Here is a 22,558-nt window from a genome sequence, read left to right as displayed (position 1 = left end):
CAGAAGAAGCATCTCTCTGAAAGGGGCAGTCTTGCTTCCCTGCCCATATGCCTCCATTCAGACTTGCATTTTGATGCTTGCACTTTGACAGTAGCATGTACACTGGGGAAATAAATAGAACTTCATTCGTTTCCTAAAGCAAGTTGGGTCTTGTGAAAACAGAGCCTAAAGTTGTTTAGTAGGGTTCCACACCACTGGTAAGGTATAAATAGCTGTTTGTGAGGCACCTGCCACGGAACTTACTGTTGTGATAACACATGGTTATTGATGTCAGGTATCATTCAAAAAAGGATTATGCCAATGAGGATGTCCAAAAGCTCTAGCTAATAGCACGTATGGGAAGCAGATTAACTTAGAGCCTTAAATATAATGCAGTTTCCACAGTATTGGTTTCAATTTTGGCATTGTTGCAAATATCTCACTAATTTTGTTAACTTTTTTTTTTTAATCATCTAGGAACCCCACGGGTGGCTTGTGGATCTGGTAAACAGAGTAAGTAAACCCAACAGTAAGTGGGAGCCAAAGTACCAATTCTGGTGTCTGTTCCTTGATTCTTCATGCTCATTTGCCTATAAGATGGGCGGCAAGTTTTAAAATTTTAACCCTGCTCTACCTGTCAGATGAGGTGCTTTCCTGGTCGAGTTGCCTCCCTACCTACCTGTGACCTTATGGCTTGTTCCACTTAGCTGAGGGCACCTCTGAGGCTGCAGTGCCATTCAAAAAGCTGCTGCTGGAGAATAAGGAAATGGGGGGGAGGGCTGCCTTCTGTATCTCAGGCCATCATCCTGGGTGTATCTTTCACTCTTCTTTCTCTTGCCCACCTCTTGCTTCAGGTATGAGACTCCAAAGCTTGCTATTGAACTCAGGATTTGAACATAATTTTATAATGAGAGCTCCAGTGAACAGGAGTATTTGGTTAAATATCCTAGTAAGAGATCCTTGTTCGCATATACTTTGCCTGCCATCTTGAATTCTTATTGCACTGATCACTGGAAAACACAGCTTTTTATACTTCAAGTAAAAACTTGGAATACTTGCTTTATTGAACTTTTGAAGGGTAGTGTATGTTAATTTACTGCCATTCTACTGTTTTTCAGTTTGCAGAGCTGGGTGGATTTTCAGCAATTCAGTCTAAACTAAACTCGGAAGATATTGAACTTGGGGTAAGTTAACCTTTTGCTATTTTCCTTTTTAAGTTAGTGTTCTATGTATAGAATTGCTACTATCCTGTTCAATAAAACCCACTAGAACTGAGGCAGTACTCCAAAAAGCATGGCAGAAAATAGTTATACTGTTGAAACATGTTTTGGGGATCTGAGGAGGCATGAATCTTTCCCGGAGAGGATTTATCATTATTGAGGTCTAATTAGGTTGCAGTTTTATGTCCTGTGTGTTCTCAAGATGTTCCTTTATTTACCTCACAAGTAGGTACATTTTAATTGCAAGTGAAATTATTCTGTATGTAAATGTTAAGATCTCTAAAGTGTCAATCCTTCTAAATAACCCAAATGTTTAAATTACAGCAGCAAAATTAGACCTGATTAATGAATTACCATATAAACCTTGTGATATCTTAGCTTCATACAACTGAACTTTTTTTGTACTGAATGTAAGTTAGGAAATTTAAAATATATACCAGCTTTCAAATTTAACTTGCCATGCCTAAGAACCAAGAACTAAGGGTGATTTGGAGGAGATACCTCATTTTAAAGCAGTTTGGAGGAAATGTTGTTTCCTTTGTCAGTGTGTTAATTTTGCCCCTTAAGGAGAGCAAAGTAGTTCATAATCAAATATGACAGGAGGAAAAGGGAGCTGGCCATGTATTGCTATGGATTTTTTTCTAAAATGACTAGTAACCTGTTCCTTAGGAAACTAATTTTTACTGTGTTCACTTAATTTACGGTCTCTTGGTGATAGCATCCCATTTCTTGCTGCAGGCAAATTGCCTTGTTTGAGGACGAAATAGATCTTGATGTGTCAGTGGTTGAAATTCTTGTGGCAGTAACTCTTTCTCTTAAATTTGAGTATTAAAAAATCTTGCCCCAAAAATCCTTGTATGGCTGATCCGTATGAGGAAGATTCTTCCTTGAGTTCTATGCAGAAATCTACTTTCTATTGAAGGTAGGAGGATTTGTCACAGAACTCCATAAAGAACATAAATTCAGAACCTAAGGAAAGAGTTTCTGCCTTGTGGCTTTCCACAGAACTTTTATTTGTTGTTCTCGGTGCTGTAAAGCAAGCTCTCAAAGTATTTATTGGTTGTTGCCATGAGATCACAAGCGGACTAACAGATCCGTGTGATAATGAAAACCACCATCATTGCTTTTTTGGTTAGCAAGGAAGAGATGCAATGCCATTCTAAAACATACAGTGGTTTAAGTTTGGACTGGATGCTGTTGTCATGAGTAGTTAAAGAATCCTTCTCACGTTGATGTAAAATTGTAAGCAAGAGAGTAAAATTGCGCATACAGGATAGACAGACACTAGTAAGCCTGCACCTGTATTTTAAAGAATGTTATTACAGCAAAAGCTGTGTTAACCGGCACTTTATTAGCCAGAAAACTCCATTAACCAGCATCCGAGGGACGTGGCAAAAGCGAAACCAGAAGTACCGCTTCCGGATTTCGCCACTGCCGCAAGCAGAATCTTGCCGCTTCTTCGGCCCAGGGTCCAGGGCAAAGCAGCCTACATGCAGGGCCCCCCTCCCTGTCCCCCAGCACACTCATGCCAGGGAGTGCATCAGACGGTGCACATTTGATTAACCGGAATATTTGATTAACTGGCATCCTGCATTCCCGGAGGATGCCAGATAACAGACCTTTTACTGTATTCCCCCTGAAAGAGTCTTTTTTTTTTTTTTTTATCTGTCTCTAAGTGTCTCCTGTCTTTCTTCCAGGCAGTCTCTGCATTAGTTCAGCCACTTGGAGTATGTGCAGAGTATCTCAACTGCTCTGTAGTGCAGGTAAAATGCTGCTGTTCTGAGTTCTTCTCAGAAACTCTCAGCAATATTGTTCTCTTGGGTTTTGTATTGATTTTTTTTTTCATGTTTTAAGTGGATTTCTAAAGTATGGTATCCGAAAGTCATCACAGCTGGTACCTGTTAAGTTTGGTGTAGAAATCTGAAAAGTCATGCAGAAGGCTGAATTTAGTTTTCTGAGATGTATCAAATGGCTGACTGCTTGGTTTTGTCTTTCTGTTTTTTTTAAACACTGAAACATGTCTGACATTAAGATGCAAAATGTTAGTTGGCTGAATGCCATGTGTTGTCTTAAAAGCAATCTGTAGATTCACTTTCTGCATCTATTATAAGTAGTGCCTTTCAGAAGATATTGCTAACAACCAACAAATTCAGATGTGAGTTATTGAAAGTGAAGAAAGTTTTGAGTTTATCCATGAACAAAGCTGTGTGAGGGAAGCAGGTGGAGATACACCTGGGACATAGAGATTGGATACATCACTTTGTAACCGAAACAGTATAAGTGCTACTTCTTAATTCAAGCTAGACATGGTATGAATGAGCTTTTCAATGCAGGTTCAAAACATCAAGTTGATTAAACCAATGTAAACCAAAGATGAGAATATAATCTGGCCCAGTGGATACCTTTTGCTTTGGACTCCCAGTTCTTTTTAGCTAAGATCTACAGCTGATGTATCTGAGCTGGAGGTGGACAAATTTTGCTGGAGAGAGAAATCTTTATTAGTCCTAACCTCATACGCACTTTTGGTCCCATTTATGGCTAATATATTTGTAACTCTTCATTCATAGAGAAAGCAAGTAGGAAGAAATAAATGGGAAGATGGCTTTGTTGTACGTGTGATAACTGGTGTATGTTGAAAAACCTAGATCTGTCAGATATTGTCCTGACCTAAGGCAGGACGTCATTCAGAACTGACCGTTTTATCTTGGACTCTTTAGCTTCGTTCCCTGCTCATAGTCACTGGATGATTTATGCAATATTTGTTTTGGCTTATGTATCCAAAGTAATTAATTGTGAACTTATAGTCATTTAGCCTTTTCAGAAAGAAACTTCTAAGTTTAATTTCACCATAACCAGATCTTCCAAGTAACTTAACTGGCTCTAGGAAATACAAAATGATTCTTATTTTTCTCAAATTCTTTAGCCCATGCTGGATCCAGTCATTCATAAAATGATTAAATATGTACAAAATGTGGAAGAAAAGGACCTAAAAGACAAGGTAACTTTCTGCTCATCAAGTATGCAATGTGAATGTGTTTGTATATGTTGGAAATGCCGAACAGTAGTAACTTCAGAACAACTTGAATTAATTTCCATTGACCAGTATATCCTGACCTGAATTTAGACTGGGAATATATGTAATAGAATCCTGTGTAATGTGTTGTGTGCACTTACCAAGGCCTACGTAATCTTCAGAAAATCTCTAGTGTCAGATTTCCCTTCCTAAAATCCTTTCCCGTGATAGTTGTAAAACACGCTATTATAAATGCAGTCTTACAAAGTACTACATGCCTTCTGTTCTAACTTGGCTTTCAGATATTTGATATCCAACAGCATATTAGACTCAGTTTAGTTGATTTGCTCTGTATTGTTTGCATCAAACATGTTGTTGCATTTCTTTCAGAAACAATATCACACTGGTTATTTAGAAAACATGGTTGATTTTAATTTTTATGACTTATGATGCTTCCCTAGGTTTTACTAAATGTGTCATCTGATGAGGTCAACGTGTCTTTCTTTTTTAGTTAGAAACTATGTGTGCTAGACACATGCTTTAGCCCACTGAATTTTCAGTGGAAATGACCTCTTTACCGCTGATTCCAGTAGTGAAAGTAACACTCTTGTAGCTCTTCGCAGACAGACACACTACTACAGATTAGAGAGAAAGCAGCCTGCCCCAAATCATGGGTGGTACCCTTTGTTTCATCATCTTCAAAGTCTGAAACATGCTTAAAGTAGAACACTGAAGAAGCCATGCAGGCATTAATGATAATTTGTCTTTAACAGAGGCTAGTTAGTATCCCTGAGCTCTTGTCTGGCATCAAGCTCCTATGCATGCGCTTCCAGCCTGACCTGGTAACTGTAGTAGATGACCTACGACTGGACATCCTGTTGCGCATGTTGAAGTCTCCTCACTTCAGTGCAAAAATGAATTCCCTCAAAGAAGTAAGTTTGAATATATCAGTATTTGGGCCACTCATGCTGCACCCAAACGATGCCCAAATGGCAGAGGGGTTCAGTGTTTCTAAACATTGTTGCCTTTGGAAAATCTCAACTCGTAGTAGCTGGCAAAGCAAGTCAATCTAACAAAAAAAAAACCACAGAAAGAAAGAAAAGCTTTGCAAGTTTAGTGGGTTCAGGGGCTAGTTTCCTAGCTGGAAATAATTCAGGTACTTTCACCCTTCTCTTACAGCTAGAGTTTCAGCTATATTCATAAACAACAGTCTTTGCTCTTCATGGATGTTACAGTGAGAGATCGTTCTGCCAACTCTGTGCATTGCTTAGGATATTTCAAACAAATATCTTATTTGTAATATGGAGCTCCATAAAAGCATGACATACTCTGAATTGAATCTTACCAGACTGTCACCATTTGGGTGCGTTTGGACTACCATTGTGCCTGGGAGCCCATCATGGGCAAATACCCTCTTTGTGCCAGGGACCATACAAGTGGAACTAGGAGGCATCTTTACCCCACAGAATGCATACAACAAAATGAAAGGTTGATTCCTTCAGTTCTTAGGAAAGCATGTTTCTCCCAGAAACTTCTCTTTAGAAAGCTTTTTACATTAAGAGCATGTCTACACATGCAGTTAACGCGAAGCAATAAAACTCCAGAGTTTATTGCTTTGGAGTTTCTTGCTCCCAGGCGCACCGCACCGTCTGAACACATGCCCGGGAACAGTAAACTCTGGAGCGATAAACTCCAGAGTTTATTGCAATTTGTATGTATGCCCAGGATCGCAGCACATTGGAGCTGAGGCAGAGCAGCCAGCAGGGGGCCCCAGGGTCAGCCTGTCAGCCCGGGGCTGCACCCCCTCAGCTCAGCATGCTGTAGAGGGGCTGGCTGGGGCTGCACTGGAGCACCCTTGTGCAGCGGGCAGTTTCTGCACTGAAGAATCCTTGTGTCCTAGCCAGCCAGGGCAGCGTACTACACATGCACTGTTGCTGAGTAAATTGATTTACTCCAACCTAATAGGGGCATATGTGTAGACAGCGATACATTTACTGTACAAAGTAATCTATTGTATAGTAAACGTCTCATGTAGCTGCACCTTAAATGTATTTTAGGGCTTCTCTCAAATTTGGTTCTTGTTTCTAAGGGGAACAGATACAGTTGTAATCAAACAAAGTTTACTAATGTATTTACTTTAATTTTGTGTCCTTGGTCATGAGAATGTTGTTTTCCTAGTAAACTAATTTAATTTCACATATTTAGGGTTTTTTTAAAGTTTTGTGGTCACTCATTACTAGAAGAAACTGAGATGTGAGAATTCTCTGTCTAATGAAAATGCAGAACTAACTTGAGCCGTGTAGGAAGGCACATACTTTGAGAACTTCCTGGTACACCTGCATTTACAGGACAGGAGTTCTCTGTATGCAGTGACAGAATGGGAGTAGGAAGCTGGGGAATTTAGAGGTAGACAAACATCAAAGCTGTTTCTTTTTTGCTCCTGGCCTTTGACAGCGGGCTGGTTTTTGTTGGGTTTTTTTTTTGTCTGTTTTTAATTCCAGTGCATGTGATACCCCACTGAACTTTTTGAATGGATTTTACTGTGTTTGAGAATTAGACATAGATATAAGTTTCACATTCTGTGACTTATAGGTAACCAAATTAATAGAAGACAGCACTGTATCCAAATCGGTGAAGAATGCAATAGATACCGACCGATTATTAAACTGGCTAGTAGAAAATTCTGTTTTATCAATTGCGCTAGAAGGTAAGCACTCTTGCAGTTTGTACCTTGCCTTGTAATTAATGGGACAATCAGTTGGAATCCTATTCCGTTTTCTGAATAGGAAACTCCTTTGCAGAGAATCTGCTAGCCTACTACCATTTATTTTGATGCTAAGAAGGTTTTTGAGAATATCACTGGTAAACCCCACTCTTCTTTTCATGTATGTGGCTGTCTGCCACTGCTTTCTCAGTTTCACTTCCAGCTTTGCAGCTGGTATTACTAGTTAATACCCACCAGCAGAGAAATGACAGTTTTGCCTCCAGTCAGTTTCAGTTCTCTGATAAAGTACTGTCAAATGCACAGAAAATAATCCATCATTGCTCTTCAGTTCTATTCTCTGATTTTTCTTTTTTCGTAATCTTAGGAATAGCCTGTAATAAATAGCAGATACAGAATTTTCCGATGGAAATAAGATTTAGTTGACACTTCCTGAAAATAAAAAGCCTCTTGTGGCTGACTTAAGAAATGACTCGTGTTCTGTGATAACTTAAAAATGCAATTCATCTGTCTCCTTTTATTCTTTTAGGCAATATAGACCAAGCGCAATACTGTGACCGCATAAAGGGAATTATTGAACTGCTAGGCAGTAAATTATCTTTAGATGAGCTCACTAAGATTTGGAGAATACAGGTACGTTTATGGGTGCTTTTTATTTTTTAAATATCATTTTAAAAATTAGCCAGTGTCTTAAGGTGGCTGTTTAGAATTTTGGTGTGAAAATACGAAGTCAAGCTACTTCTAAGGTTTTATAGCTGTTCATTTATGGGCTGGACCGTCATATTACTTGGTTAATTTCCTTACAGAATCATGGTGTGCATTATTAATTTAAATATCAGTGGAATTTTTCATTTTCAGCCATGGCCATTAACATTTTGCCCATATGATAATGCTGGAACACCTTTAGAAAGAGAGCTTCTTCACTTGTACTCTGTTAAGCACTAATCACATGCAAGGAAATGATCTAGACATCTTATCACCAGTTCTTAAAATATTAAGGTAGCTTCATTGCTAGGTAGATTGTGCATGAAACTGCCAAGTGATTTCATATATACTTATAGTAAAACAAAATTGAGTATAGAGAAAAATATTAAGAAAAAACAGTAACCATAATGCATCTAGGTTTAAACTTGGCCCTTGTAGGTTGCAGGCTATTTTGTGTACTGGGGATGTAGGAGGAAGCATCTTATTCCTGAAGGATTCCTTTACTTGATAATACTGAAATGCAGTGTCTACCCTCCAGCTCCACAGTTTTGTCATCCTGTTCTCCCTGAGGCCCTAGGCAGACACTACACTCACAACAGGATTAACCAGTTAATTGCATCTTAAAGTATAAACTGGCCATGTGTTCATTGGATTAATGGCTCAGTAAAACAGGAAACCAGCTATAAAGTTATTACATAGAAAACCTGTTATGAAGTTATTGCATCTACATGAGCAATTAAGAAGAAGAAATGAACTTGAGTATAGTTTGGGCTCGAGTCAGCTGCTTCTGGGCACAGCATCTGCATATGCATCTGGGACCACAGCAGTTTGAGCTGGGGCAGAGCAACCCCGGGCTGGCAGCAGGCTCAGGGGGTCAGCTCTGGGCTCCAGGTAGTGGTGTCAGGTGGTGGAGGGGCTGACTGGGACACAAGTGCTAAAATGTGGAGCTGTGTGGCAGTCCCCCGCACTCTAGCAACCTCATGCCTCAGCCAGCCCTTGTTCCCATCTACACGTGTGTTTTGGCAGAGTAAATAACTGTACTGTAAGATAGTACTGTCCCCAACAGTTAACTTACTCTAGCAGAGTTAATATAATGCGCCGTAATGCCAGTGCATGTGCAGACAATGATGCTTTATTGCGGGGCTAATTGGTCAACTCTGCATTAAAGTGCATGTGTAGATGCAGCCCTTGTGGCTATTTACCATCATACTTTAAATTGAATGTATGGTAAGCTCCAGCCCCAGAACAAAGTCTCAGTCAGCTGATTGTTGGCCTAATCAGGACAGTGGCAAGATGAGAGCCCTGGGGTAGTCCTAATCAACTGATCAGGACCATTTTGGGGCTTAAGCCCAGGGGTAGTCCCAATTCTGCCAACAAACAGCTGACCAACTGGCTCTAGGGACCACATGGGAGCTCAGACTGGCCCCATTGGTCCCCAGGGGCAGCCAGCGTTCAGTTGGGCTCCCCCTGCACTGGCAACATGGCCCAACTGGGATCTGATCCCTGATCTTACAGTTGTCTTCTGCCATGCACGTGGCACGGCTGGAGGCACAATTGTTAGGATTGCAGATCAGACCACATCGCATCTTCAGCTGAACATTTGAGGTGGGGGGTGGGGTGTTGATGGACAGTACCATTATGTTTCAGGTTACTTTAATCTGCCTGACCTGTTTTTAATTAAAAAAAAATAAAAAAAAAAAATAAAAAATCCCCCCTCCATGGCTGCTCTCCCCCTTGATAAGTACCCAAATGTGTCAGCAGAGTGGGGGATACTAGAGGTTTTCATGTAATATCCATTTAACGTTTTTTCAAAGGCGTGTACTATTGTAACTGCCACCCGTGGGCCAACAGATTTAGCTTGGTGCTTATTTTGTACAAGTTTTACTCTTGCTTCCTAATTAACATCTGTACCTTCAAGGATCTGTTCCTTTTTTCTATCCTAGTATTTCTCAGCTGGTAGCGTGTGAACCTGGTGGGAAGGGGGAGATTATGAGACTTTGAAAATATGCTCAGAATCTAAAGCAAATAGAACTTTATTCTTCAACCCCTTTATCACCATCCAGAGTCAAGTATTCAATTTATATCTTGAAGCATGAGTGTTCATTACTGTAGACTAATTGATAAATGTTTTTCTCTTAAAAGTAAATGGAAAGGGCTTGCAAAAACACTTAGAATAAGAAGCTATCAACCTGAAAAGGAGGCTGTTCTAATGACCATGCTTTATAATGTTATTTTTTCTGAATCCAACTCATCGTCAGCCCTTAAAGAAAAGCTGCTCATATTCTATTAATGTTCTCTCAACTTATTCTTACATGTGCATTACTGATTGATCAGTCATTCTGTCATATTAAGAAATTCAGCTTAAGAGCACTCATATTAATCACTCCTTAGAAAAGATGATTCAAATGCTTAATGCAAAATGCACTTTGAAAGGTTGTCTCTTTTTAGTTGGAACAGTTTGAACTGAAATGTTATGTGCCAGTGCAGAGAGGGTTTGTTTGGTTTTGGTGGTGTTTAAGTTGGTACAAACAATTCAATCCCCTATAATGTGTATAGCTTTGAATTATTTGAAGTCTTTGGATGCCTTGAGGGATCTACATCAGTCCCTACTGTGTGTGAATATGATGGTTTTTTAGAATTGTGCCATTAACATGTCCTCAGCTGTAATACTTTGTGTGAACCCTGGCCTGTGGTTTCCACCTGAACACTGAGAGAGGTGTTAGATCTTGTCCTGAATGGAATCTCTTTTTATATTGGCAATGAGAATGGGATGTTCCCAAAGGAAAACTTTATACATGGGTTAGAGGTGCACCGATACATCAGTCCCATATTGGATCGGTATGGAGATAGGGAAAATTAACAGTATCGGAAATCAACTTTTTTTGCCCGATGTGGCTAATAATGTGTCAATGAATGCCCCATGCATGCGCACAGCTGCACCATGCACACACCCCGAGCACATCCCATCCCAGCCCAGCCCCTGCTGCAAAGAGCCCGGCACAGACCTGGCCGCAGCCTGCAGCAGCAGCCCAGCCCGCCCTGCGCGGACATCTGGGGGCACACGCCCCCTTGCCTTCCTGGGATACGTGCAGCAGCGGGAGCTGCTGCTGCCACCCCACTACCCTCACCACCACCCCCTCATGCATCCCCTGAACAAACTGGTCGTGGCTCCATCCCAGCAGGGCAGCGGTGGGCAAGCAGTGGTGGCCTTGATCTGCTCACCCCCCTCATCTTTCCCCCGACACCAGCCCAGTTCTGGTGTTCATGCTGCCCAGCTGCATATCAGGTCAGTGTCAGCTGATATGGCTCCTTAAAAATCGGCTCAAAAAATCTCTATCTGTGCATCCCTAATGTAGATAAAAATTGAAGAAATTCAATTTTTTATTAGACTTTGGTTTGGTAGTAGGAATGCATAAGGAGAAAAGTCCACCTTTATACCTGGGGGCTTCACACCCAACACATTCTCTCCCCTATCCATTGCCCTTCTGTATCCCAAACAGACCTATTTTATTTCCTAGCGCCTTCTTTTAAGAAGATTTTGACATGTTCAGATTTCAAAATGACTGTTAATTTCTGAAAGGAGAGCTTGACAGTTTCCTGTTAAGATATTGAAATAACTGCTGACTACAGAGTAGATGAACAAGAGGCTGGAAATTATCAGTTTACTTAAATAGTTCAAAAATGTTGTTCAGTCATTTCCTAACATATGGTGTATAAAGCTTATGTAACTTCCCATGCAGGTGCACTGCAGTGTCTGTAAGGTGCATCTCTCCCAAGCCTTCTGCAGTAAAGGGTTACATATGGCATTTGTATAAAGTTTCCTAGTTCCTTAATGACCTAGTTGCTGCTGACACAGCACCTTATCTCTGGCTCAGATGTAGCATTGAAGCATTTTAAGGATGCTGCAATGAGTGATGCAGCTTTTTTTATTATTTTTTTTTTTTCTTTCCCTCCTGCCCCACCCAACCTTCTCCCCAGTCCCTAGAGCAGTGGTTCCCCAACTGTGGGATGCAGCCCCAAATGGGGTCACAACATCAGCAGGTGGGGTCATGATAAACAAGGATCTGGGTTGGGAGCAAGAGGCCATGCCAAGCAAATGGGGTCATGCTGAGGAAATGTTTGGGAAGCACTGCCCTAGAGGTAGGAGCTAGAAGAGTAACGATTCAGTCCACTCATGGACCCGGTCTAAGGCCTGCATAGGGGGCACTCCACTAGTTCTCTTCACTGTGGTTTTAATATGAGACTTGAATGTGGGCTTTCCCTCCTCCCAGCTTCAGGTCAAATAATCTGTATATTGGCAGATGCTATGGTACGGTTCTTTTTATTCATGTAAAACCTCTACATACGAAGATTTTTGTTTTATGACTCTTGCTAACTTTTCCTGCTTGGTTTCAGTTGAGTAGGGCATTGTGTTTGGATGTTTTTTTCATTATCCAATTTGCCATTTCATTCTTTTGGGATTAAATCGATCACCAGAATACAGAAGCAATTTGAACTTCAGCTGCAGGCTTCACTGGGTACCACTGTTGCCTTGGTAGTGCTGTCTGGGGATGCAGCTGTAGTCTAGTCTGAATCTTGCCTCTCCTAGTTTTATTTCTGATTTTTAGGGAAGGAGCATTACTCGGTGGTTAGAACTTAGTATGGCCTGTTAGGAGTTTTGGGTTTTACCAGCTCTTCCACTGTGTGATCTTACCTGTATGTTCTGCTTTGATTTTCCCCAGGGTGATTATAAAGGCACTGTAATATGCAAGGACAGAATTTCACATTGCAAATCCTTCTCAGACAGTATAAATTGTCAGCCTCAGACCCACTGCTTACTTCTGAGTTCTCTCCCAATGAGATGGTCTGTCAGGCAGGCATACAGTCAGACCCCCAGTTACACGATTTCAAGTTGCACTGATTCACGTATGCACGCTTTATATAATGTGACCACGTTTCAACTTGCATGATACCCTGCTTCACATTTACACTGTTTGCGATAAGCGGTTGTTAGTTTGGAGTCTGCGTACATGGCATTAGCATCACTTGTCATCTCCTCCAAGACTGTCCATCATTTTTGGTTAAACTAACCGCTGAATATTTGTGAAAATGGCGTCAAAGAGAGCCTTTGATGTTGTGCCCAACAGAGCACATTGGTCTATCACCCTGGCCTAGAAAATAGAAATCCTTGATTAAATTAAGAGAAGACAACAGAGCTGCATCGATTGCTCGCCAATACAGTTTAAGTGAATGGAATGTGCGTACCATTAAAAAAAAGTGAGCAACAAATTACAGACTGTGTAAAAACAACAATCCCTGTGAGTTCAAGAGTGTCGTTGGTGACTAGAATTCCTTATTTAGATAAAGCTGAGAAACTCCTTAATCTTTGGCTCAATGAAATAACCAATATAAAAGGAGCAGTTGTCGACAGCGTGGCAGCTGGGGCTAAAGCTTTGTCTCTGTATGAGCACATAGCCAGGAGTAAAGGTTTTAATAAGGCTATTAATTCCATCATTTTGTGTTTTTAAATATCCTTTTATTATGAAATGTTATCAAATTTGTTCCCAGGTCCTTATCCCCCTGGTTTCCATTGACTTAATGCCTCGAGTTACACAGTTTCAGCTTACACGGTGTTCTTCAGGAACGTATCCTGTGTAACTCGGGGTCTGACTGTATTCCTTTCATGGCAGGAAGTGTTGTTTGGCTCATAGTAGTTCAAGCGTGGGCTAAGTTGTTTTTAGAAGTTGCCCTGGGTCTGTACATTTCTAAGTGAAGAGCACATGGAAGCAGGCTCATTGGTGGGATGCACTGAGGCACATGCATGACTTGCCACAGACCTTTTATGAGCATAGCACTGGGAGGGACTTCTGCCTGCTGTCCTAGTGGCTATGTCACAAGTGGTCCTATAATTCATGACTTATTTGTAATGTGTTTGACCTTTTTTTGGAGGGTGAATAAGGTTGTCAGAGCTCCCAGGGGACTATATTAAGAATGGGGCCAAAGAATAGCTCCCAGGTATAGGGAACTGCAGAGAGAAGGGATTTACATATCATGAGTTGGCCAGATGATTTGATAGTCAGGTAACTACTCTGACTTTCAGCAGCAGGTATAGTGTTAGCTGTAGTTTTTCTCATGACTCTTGACTTCCCCAACTCAGGATGAGGAAGTGCAGTATAGGGTCAGCAGACTTGCATTTATGGAGTTGGCATCCCAAACGAAGTTTTATGTTAACAACATTTTTGTCCTAGGAGCAGAAGCCCCTAGATCACTTGAGTTCAAACTTCATTTTCCTTCTTCCAGCTTCTGAAAACTTCACATGCTCATTTTGTAATGCTATTATCCAATGTAATGTGATGTAGAATTCCAGCACAAAAGCTCTGGATACTGCCACTTTTGCAGTGAGTGGAAGAGCTGGAGCTGAACACCCCCTCCACACACCCATGCCTACCTACATGGGAAGAGCCCTTGACTGGTCTATGCTGTCACCACATTGAATTAGGCTTTCCCAGGAATGCTAATATTCTTGTTCCTCTTCAAAGCCTCTTCAGGTTCCCAAGCACTGGCAGGACAGGTGTATGTAGGTTGACAACAGAAGTGAGGGGCTAGGGTAAATCCAGAGGGGGTGCAGTGGCACCCTTTCAGACCCCAGCTGCTGCTCTCACGGCGTGGGCCTCTTTAAGTTCCCAAACCGGGTAAGAGCTCCCTTTCCCTCCATGCACAGTGGAACTCCCGCTTCTCCCCCCCATTCCCTCTTCCCGTGCCTGCTGCTGCTGCTGTCTTTGCTGTCTCTGGCTTCCCCAGGGGCTGGGAGAGCTCCAGCGCCACTCCTTATTCTTGCTGGACTGTGTCGGGGGCTGAGCTCAGCTCAGGATAGCAGCAGCAAACAGGTCCCTCCTCCCTGCTGGATTTCTAACACCTCACAGGGGTTCCTGTCAGCTTGGGAACTGGTTTGGGTAGGGGGAACCTGCCAGCTGCCACTGCCACTGTGTCTAGCAGCACTGCATTGCACAGCAGCAGGGATGGGAGGTGCCACTGAGCACAGAGGGAGGGGGTTGTCGAGAGTGAGGAGAGGGAAGGGGTTTCTTATCTGATTCAGGGACTTAAAAAGTTGCTAGCTGCTGCTCCCATGTCAGATTTGTGCACAGGGTGAGTGCGGACTCGGGGCTCCCCACCCTGCCACCCTTCCCTTTGGGCCTCCACATCCCAGCGTGGCCAGGCCGAGCGGGGGAAAGGCAGGGAAGCTCGGTGCCGCCACTGGGAACTCCGCACTGCGAGGTGCCCCCTGCCTGCCTGGTAGCAGTGTAGAGTTGTGCCCCTCGCTGCTGCTGGGTGGGCAGTGGGTGCTTTGCCATGGCAGTGCGGGGCTCCCAGCAGGGGCAACAAGCTTCCCCACTTGGTTCTGCCCTGCCGCACTGGGTCCTGCCAAGTCCCTGTCCTCTGAGGCCTTGGGAGAGGGCAGCAGGGCAGGGAGCCTGCAGCAGGCAGTCCTCACTTAACGCCCGCCCCCCACCCCCACCCATGGGCTCTGCTCCAGCTGTGCTGCCCATGGGAGAAGGGGCAGCTGGGCTTCGCTCCATTGCAACAGCTGCCCCCTCCCCGGGCAGCTGCTGGGGGGTGGGGCAGGGGGCTGAGGACCTGGGTCCTTGACCCTGTAGCCCTGGCAGCTGGGTCCCCCCGCCAGCAGAGCTGGGGAGGCAGCAAGCTGTGGTTAGGGAGTGAAGGGGGGCTGTGGGTCAGGAGTGAGGGGCAATGGCAGTGGCATTGACACTGGCACATCAGGGCTGCTCAGCACCACAAAGTTGGCGGGGGTGGGAGGTTGCCTAGACCCGCATCCTGGTGAGTGAAGAGGGCAGGGGTAACTCATTTTTCTGTGATTAAAAAAAACCCTGAATCAAATGCCAACATTTATAGGTATTTACAATTTATTTTATTACAGCAGTTGAGGCACTAGTAGGTTTTCAAATTGCTTTAAAATTGTAAATGTATCAATAAAATATTGTGATCAACTGATACTTATATATATAATGGCGTTTCATTTTAATCATGGAAAAATGTAAACTTTGGGGATTTTAATTGGAGAATTTGCAACTTTTATCAGAGAATCTGTGATTTTTAAACAGAAAACCAGTATCCCTGCTTATAACTGGAAGTAGATTAAATCATTTTTGTGCGCAGCCTTTGTGAATGGCTTTGGAAAATTATTATTATGGATCAGAAAATAGACTGGGGAGAGGGTTATTGAGCCAGTCATGGAGAGCTTCAGTAACTTTCTGTTTGAGTGCCGGTGTTTTCGTACTTTAGGGATATATTTGGTAGCCGTATTGGTCTGAGGCAAAAAGAAATGGAAAACTCCAGAACTCTTGTTTTCAGAGATATCTTTTATTAGACCAACTAAGAAATTAAAAAAAAAAAACATATCCTTTTCTGCAAGCTTAGGCACACGCCTTTCCTCGGGCTCAGAGAAAATTAAAGAGGGTATAAAGTCCCCATAGGTAGAAATTAAACTTAATTTTTCAACAGAGGAAGTTGAAGGTGGAAATCTGTCCCTCTGGGTGCATGAGAGTGTCTTTGTGAGTTGCTCTTTGATGTGCAGATCAGGCAGGATTCCCTCCCTGGTGGTGTCGGGTGGCAGAAAGGCAGGGAGGTGTAGAAATCTTTCTTGTCCATAGTTGGTCTCCCCTTAAAAAATAAGGTTGAACAGGTTAATAAAGTTAAACAGGGAAATGCAAAATATTTTTGGAAGCAGTCATTTAATATAAAGTCACTCCTTGTCTATAGCATTTACACCAGTGGTTCTCACTCTTTTTGGACTTGAGGCTCTCCTCATTGAACTCAAGATGCTCTTCCATAACTTCTGTGAATTGAATGGTACCCAGTTTCTAAAGCTATATCCTTGTAAAGGGGCCAGGCACTGGGCATGGGAAATCATCCAGCACAGACAAGCCTACGGCTACACTTACCTCCTTGTACCTCAGGTCACCCTTCAGAGGATCTAGTGCCACCCCAGAACATTTGCAGATAACATAGCGCTTTTCACCAAATAGCCATTTGTCTCTGGTCACTATTATGACTGTTTTGGGGTCTTGTCAGACTGAAAAACTTGCCCCTTGTTACTGTATGAAGGCTTTTCTCAATATTTGCCTGGTAGTGAAATGAGGAATCATTCATTCTTTCATCTGTCTTTCCTTAGATATTGGAAGGTTTTTACACTGTGAAGTTTGTATAGTAGGAGAAGTCCCATCTTAAAATTTTCTTCGTTTGATTATTGCAAAAAAATAGCTTTTATCTGCTTGTCTCCCTCCTCTTTCAGTCAGGACAATCATCCACTGTGATTGAAAACATTCATACTATTATTGCTGCAGCTGCTGTGAAGTTCAGCTCTGATCAACTTAATCATCTGTTTGTTCTTATTCAGAATGTAAGTTTTCATCTGAATTTAAATTTCTTATTAAAATGGATTTCGATATGTTTGAGTCTCCCATCTACAAACGCCATTTTTGAATAGTAATTTCGATCAAAACATTGAATCTGACCTTAAGAAAAGATGGAAATATGTACTTAAAATTGCTGTCTGCTCCTATTATATTGTCAATTAACTTGCTTAAGTCTCACTTAAATAGTTAAAGCCTTTCTCTATCTGTGCTAGAAGTACTTTCAAGAAAAGGTTTCATTATTACGTCTGATTGTACTGTGTTTTTAACGCGTTTAGTGAATGAGTTGTGTAATTCCCAATAACAAAAATGGGAGTTGGCACATTTAAAACGCGTGCCTCTCAATATTTTGGTGATGACACTGTTAAAGAGCAGATGAAAGCAATTAAGAGCTTTGGAACTTTGCATGTCGGTTACGTATTTGCTGCTGTCATGAAAATAATATTTCTTTGCCCTGCAGAGTTGGGAGATTGAGAGCGATAGAGTGCGACAGAAACTACTGAGCCTTATAGGACGCATTGGTCGGGAAGCGCGCATTGAGACGACCACTGGAAAGGCATGAGAAATACCTTCTTCCATTGCTAGATAAAGGATAAGGTTGGATATCCTTGTAATTGCTGGTCATGGCCTAACCTTGTATATTGTCTTTGTAGGTCTTGGAGGTGCTTTGGGAACTGGCCCATCTTCCAACATTACCCTGTAATCTAATTCAGCAGGCCTTGGAGGAACATCTGACAATCCTTAGTGATGCTTATGCAGTGAAGGAGGCAATCAAAAGAAGCTACATCATCAAGTGCATTGAAGATATTAAAAGGGTTGGTCTGTCCTTAGGATTATCTTTTTCCCCAAAGTGGCACGATCTATAAAGTTTTAATATTGCCCTATCCCCTCTTCTATCAAATGGTGCAGTTTGACCCTGGTCCCATCTGTAAGTTCTTACCTTGGGGAGTCCACAAGAGGGGTACAGTTTGTTTGATCCAGTTTTATTATGAGACTCATAGTCTCTTGCCTTTGTTTTAAACAAATTTCTAGCCAGAGGAGTGATCAGTTTTTGGGAAAACTGCAAGGATGGACTCAAGGTTAGAATTTGCAGATGGAACTGCTATTAAGGTATGTCAGTATTTTAGTATGTTCCTTAAATGTGAACTATCCTCTTTTTTTTTTTTTTTTTTTTTTTTTTTTTTTGAAAGTGAAGTATGTTTTCTAGTGTATCTATCAGACAAATCTCAAAACACAAATTGGCTTTTAAATTTCAGTAATGGTTTAGACTTAAGGAAACACTTTCCGTGCCTAACAACAACCATCTATTCTTGCAGCTGAATGTTCAAAATGTTTCCTGGGCAGCACAAAAATATGCTTCTGAAGAGTGAGATTGGAGGGTTTTGACCATGTGAACTCATGGCATGTGGTCTTAAACTGTTTCTCCACACTTAACCATGCTATCTTTGTATCACATGGTCTTTCTTTCAGCCTGCAAGAATGCTTCTGTCTTCTTGGGTTGTCTAAAATGTGCCATTGTAAAGGGAAATGGCTTTTCATTAGTTTGGGCCCTTTTTTCCCTTATGCTGAACTACATCAATATGGGAACTGCCTTTTCTAGTTTCCCAACAGCAGCCCAAGAAGATTTTTAGTACCACCATTATTCCTAGGTGCCAAGATAGCTGACTTCCTTGCTAGCAAGAGATTTTTTTCCCCCTAACACTGAGGAGTGCAAATCTCGGGCTTTGTCATGGAGAATATTTGTTGAAATCCCTCCTTTCCTGTTCTCACTACCAATGGCTCTTAAATGTATCCTTAAACCATATTACAGCTTTCTGCAGTATCTGAATCCAGGCCTCTGCTAGCGTGGAATCACAAACACATGTGCACTTACTCATGAGAATGAGAGGAAATTTAATAATATCTGAGTAATTAAAAAATAAGCCTAGCAGTATTTCCAGATGTGTGAAGTCAGGGTAGCTTTGTCCATCAGTCTGGTGGAATTCTAAATGGGGATGCGGCATTGATAGTTAGTATCTAAACCAAAAACAAGATACTACCTTCACAGACAAAAGCTTAGTGAGCTAACTTCTGTGGTCAAACTTAATGGAAAGGGGAGGTTCCTGAAGGCCTCACCCAGCAGAGCTCTGAGCAGTTTTTCAGCATGAGGATTTTTAGCTTGTGGTTTGATCTTGTGTAGCATTATTTTTCAAAAATAAACTTGGTTTTTCATCTATAGACCCATTGCAGCTCTGCAACATCACACTGAGACAGCCACTGATTATGTCCCTACTGCTGCTTTAATCGTAAATCAGCAGACCAAATCATTTAAATTATTTCTTCCCTGATTCCTCTTCCTGCTTCTTAAACTTGATCGTTCACTGGGTGGCTGTTCCTGGCTACTGTTGCCATCTGTACCTTGGCTGCCTGTCCTGTTGTCTTTCCCTCCTGACCTCAGAGAGCCTGTTTTTTGTTTTTCATCCTGCTTTCTCATCTATCTCTAGTTTTGTTAATTTCTTGACTACGCAATCTCTTATCAGGGAGGTGAGCCCACAGGCTAAAGAACAGGAGTGGCTAACTAGTCCTTGTGTGTTTGGAAAACTAAAAGATACTTCCATTATATTTGAAGATGAATTGGGAAGTAGTGACAGTGCACACTTTTATGAAAGAAAATAGCTGTTATCTGCAGTGGTGGGAGTATCTGAGAATAAACAGGCTTCCACATGCTTTTACAGTAAATAGGTCTGTTGTTTATCACGTGCACTTGTGTAATTGTTCAACTTTTCTCATTACTAGTCATCCCAACACAACAATCCCCAATTTGTGTGGGTGGTGCCAGCTTTACGTCAGCTCCATGAAATCACACGTTCGTTTATCAAGCAAACGTACCAAAAGCAAGACAAGGTAAGAGCATGTGCTGAAATATTTTTGAAGGCACAGCATACCCATCAGGCTTCTGCCTTTGTACCAACAGAATACACATTACTTACTTATGGTCTGCTCGATTTTAGTGTCTAATAGTGGTGATGACTTCATAGCATGTTTTTAATGTTGTAATTCCCTAGTGCTCCGAGCTGTTCATTTATGTGCAAGTAATCTCTTTTATAGGAGAACTGGTCCTTTTATCTTAGTTTTCCATGCCATTGCCATGCAGACCTGATTGGAGAGCTTAAGATGGCTGACATTTAGACTAGCTCAAACAGGATGATCTTGTAAATTGCCTTTTGAGCCAAAAAAATCAAATTTGATTCTTGGAGAGTAAAATTAAAATGGCACCCCAGTCTGCCAGCATGTCACATTTTGTGTTATACCTGTTTTGCGTTGAGGTGTTGGCTTTACCGAAGTCCAGAGCCAGTGCTTCATTGCCAAATGCCAAAAGATAGCAGCCTTCAAGGAAGCTTTTAAGATGGGGTTGGCAGGGGTAGGGGTGAGGAGTTTTGCAGGGCTGCGGTGCTTGCTGAATAATGCCACAATTCTCAGGAAGGTCTTTAGTACTTCTACAGAAGTGCAAAACTGCCTGGTGGTGAGTGTTTTACAAATTCTTTTTCCTTACTGTTTTTTTGTGAAGAGCATCATTCAAGATTTGAAGAAAAATTTTGAGATAGTAAAGCTGGTGACAGGAAGCCTAATATCATGTCATCGATTGGCTGCATCTGTAGCAGGTCCTGGAGGACTTGTTGGAACAACATTAGTGGATGGCCGATACACCTACCGGGAGGTACTAGGCAGCATACTTTTTGCTGTTTTAAAACACAGTATGAGAATGTGTGTTCAACACTTGGACGATGCTGTATGTGCGTGTGTATGCTATGCTTCCTCCTTCCAAAAATCCATTTTATTATTTGTAATATAAATAAATTGAGCGTTATTCATTATTTAACTATTAAATGTTGGTGCAGTTCTGTGTTAATAGACTGGTAGTTGGAATTGGTTGCATCCATTTCAGACCAAAAAAATATTTGCATATTAGTATGTGGGTTCAGTAGAAGCAGAGAACTTGCCATCCTGGTGTTCTTATGCTTTTGGTTTCTTTGCTCATTTTTATTCTGAGAAGGTGGCCCAAATGATATCTTTAGCTTAAAATAGAAATGATAGCAGGCCCTGCAACAATCTCTGGGCAGGCCTGTTCACATGGACTTGATTGCAGATGCAGTTTCTGGTTCTCCAGACTTTCTGACAATCGCACGTTAACAGTTGAGACAAAAAATATATTTTCAATTTAAAAGTTCTCTCTCAGAATGACAGGACTTTATACTTGATTCTGTTTTCTCCTCTTCAGTACCTAGAGGCACATCTAAAATTTTTAGCATTTTTTCTGCAAGAAGCCACCCTCTACCTGGGTTGGAATCGTGCGAGGGAAATCTGGGAATGCCTTGTGACTGGTCAGGATGTTTGCGAGTTAGATCGTGAGGTAAGAAACTTCAAATGATTTCCCTGTGATTGAGGAATGGAGTTAGCAGCTCATTCATTAGTGGCTCTCCAGTTAATCTTTTATTGCTTTCTGTTTGTCTTTAAATACTTTCCAAAGTCATGTGGAATGATACTGGTTTTATATTTTAACAATAACTAGCATGTTGCACTGAACATAAATGTATTTGGCTGAAAGGGAATTTTGGTCGGCCATCTCTATATGAGAGTTCTCTTCATTTCTTGCTTAATGTTCAGCCCATGGAGTCATATACAACAAAATGTCATTTTAACATTTCCTGGAAAAGATGGCAGTATTCTCAGTGCCAGGAATCCCTAATGCTGCTTTGCTTGGGTAGTGTAACAAGTGGAATGTGAACCTTTTGCTCCAAGATGAAGTCTGGTATTCTCTGCATTTATATAGATACCTGTATAATAATGCTATATGCAGTAGTGTTCATTTCAGGTAGTTACAGATGCATAACTTCCCTTGTCATCGTTTAAGTATTTCTTATTAGACTCACTATAGGATTTAAATCATTATAGTACCAGCAGTATCACATGTGCTGAACTTCTGATGTTAAGTGGGGAACCCATGCTTATGCTTTTCTGCTCCATTCACAGATGTGCTTTGAGTGGTTTACAAAAGGTCAGCACGATCTGGAGAGTGACGTGCAACAGCAGCTCTTCAAAGAGAAAATTCTTAAGCTGGAGTCATATGAAATCACAATGAATGGTACAAAAAATCTGTTTGGGCATTGGGTCAGCTTTAAAATGAACCTCGTTGTGTCAGTCTCTATTTGTTCTCAGTCTTGTTGTTTGTGTATAAGACGAGCATAGGACCTAAGCCCAAATAAAAAGTTGCGTTGTTTTTACATGCAGGTTTCAGTTTATTTAAGACATTCTTTGAGAATGTGAATCTGTGTGATCATCGACTAAAGAGGCAGGGAACTCAATTGGTAAGTCATTTGTAAAATTTTATATCTCAAGTCTTGTTTTAACTGTATTTTGAATAAAGAAAAGTTCTACCCTTTTTTTGCTCGCATATAGCCAAAAACACCCTATTGTTTTTTAGTTAATTTTTTACACAAGTAGGTTCAATATAGTTAAATCCTTAAAACTT

The 22,558-nt window shown here is 41.5% G+C and overlaps 1 protein-coding gene across 1 annotated transcript in view; it reads left to right on the top strand.

Moving 5' to 3' along the window:
* USP24 (ubiquitin specific peptidase 24) overlaps nucleotides 1–22,558 on the top strand; it is an 89,420-nt gene that overhangs the window by 21,771 nt on the left and 45,091 nt on the right. The window contains exons 6-20 of the mRNA XM_019531490.1: nucleotides 457–492; nucleotides 1,098–1,163; nucleotides 2,897–2,962; nucleotides 4,123–4,197; nucleotides 4,986–5,144; nucleotides 6,805–6,919; nucleotides 7,464–7,567; nucleotides 16,929–17,036; nucleotides 17,510–17,605; nucleotides 17,703–17,864; nucleotides 19,825–19,932; nucleotides 20,597–20,746; nucleotides 21,308–21,439; nucleotides 22,060–22,171; nucleotides 22,318–22,394. Coding sequence (XP_019387035.1) covers nucleotides 457–492; nucleotides 1,098–1,163; nucleotides 2,897–2,962; nucleotides 4,123–4,197; nucleotides 4,986–5,144; nucleotides 6,805–6,919; nucleotides 7,464–7,567; nucleotides 16,929–17,036; nucleotides 17,510–17,605; nucleotides 17,703–17,864; nucleotides 19,825–19,932; nucleotides 20,597–20,746; nucleotides 21,308–21,439; nucleotides 22,060–22,171; nucleotides 22,318–22,394 — 1,566 coding nt within the window. The remainder of the gene's footprint in view (nucleotides 1–456; nucleotides 493–1,097; nucleotides 1,164–2,896; nucleotides 2,963–4,122; nucleotides 4,198–4,985; nucleotides 5,145–6,804; nucleotides 6,920–7,463; nucleotides 7,568–16,928; nucleotides 17,037–17,509; nucleotides 17,606–17,702; nucleotides 17,865–19,824; nucleotides 19,933–20,596; nucleotides 20,747–21,307; nucleotides 21,440–22,059; nucleotides 22,172–22,317; nucleotides 22,395–22,558) is intronic.

Source organism: Crocodylus porosus, unplaced genomic scaffold (assembly GCF_001723895.1).
Source record: "Crocodylus porosus isolate Cpor-Errol unplaced genomic scaffold, CroPor_comp1, whole genome shotgun sequence".
Taxonomy (NCBI): domain Eukaryota; kingdom Metazoa; phylum Chordata; order Crocodylia; family Crocodylidae; genus Crocodylus; species Crocodylus porosus.
The sequence above is the reverse complement of the archived record's forward strand: the minus strand, read 5'-3'. Positions and strand labels throughout refer to the sequence as shown.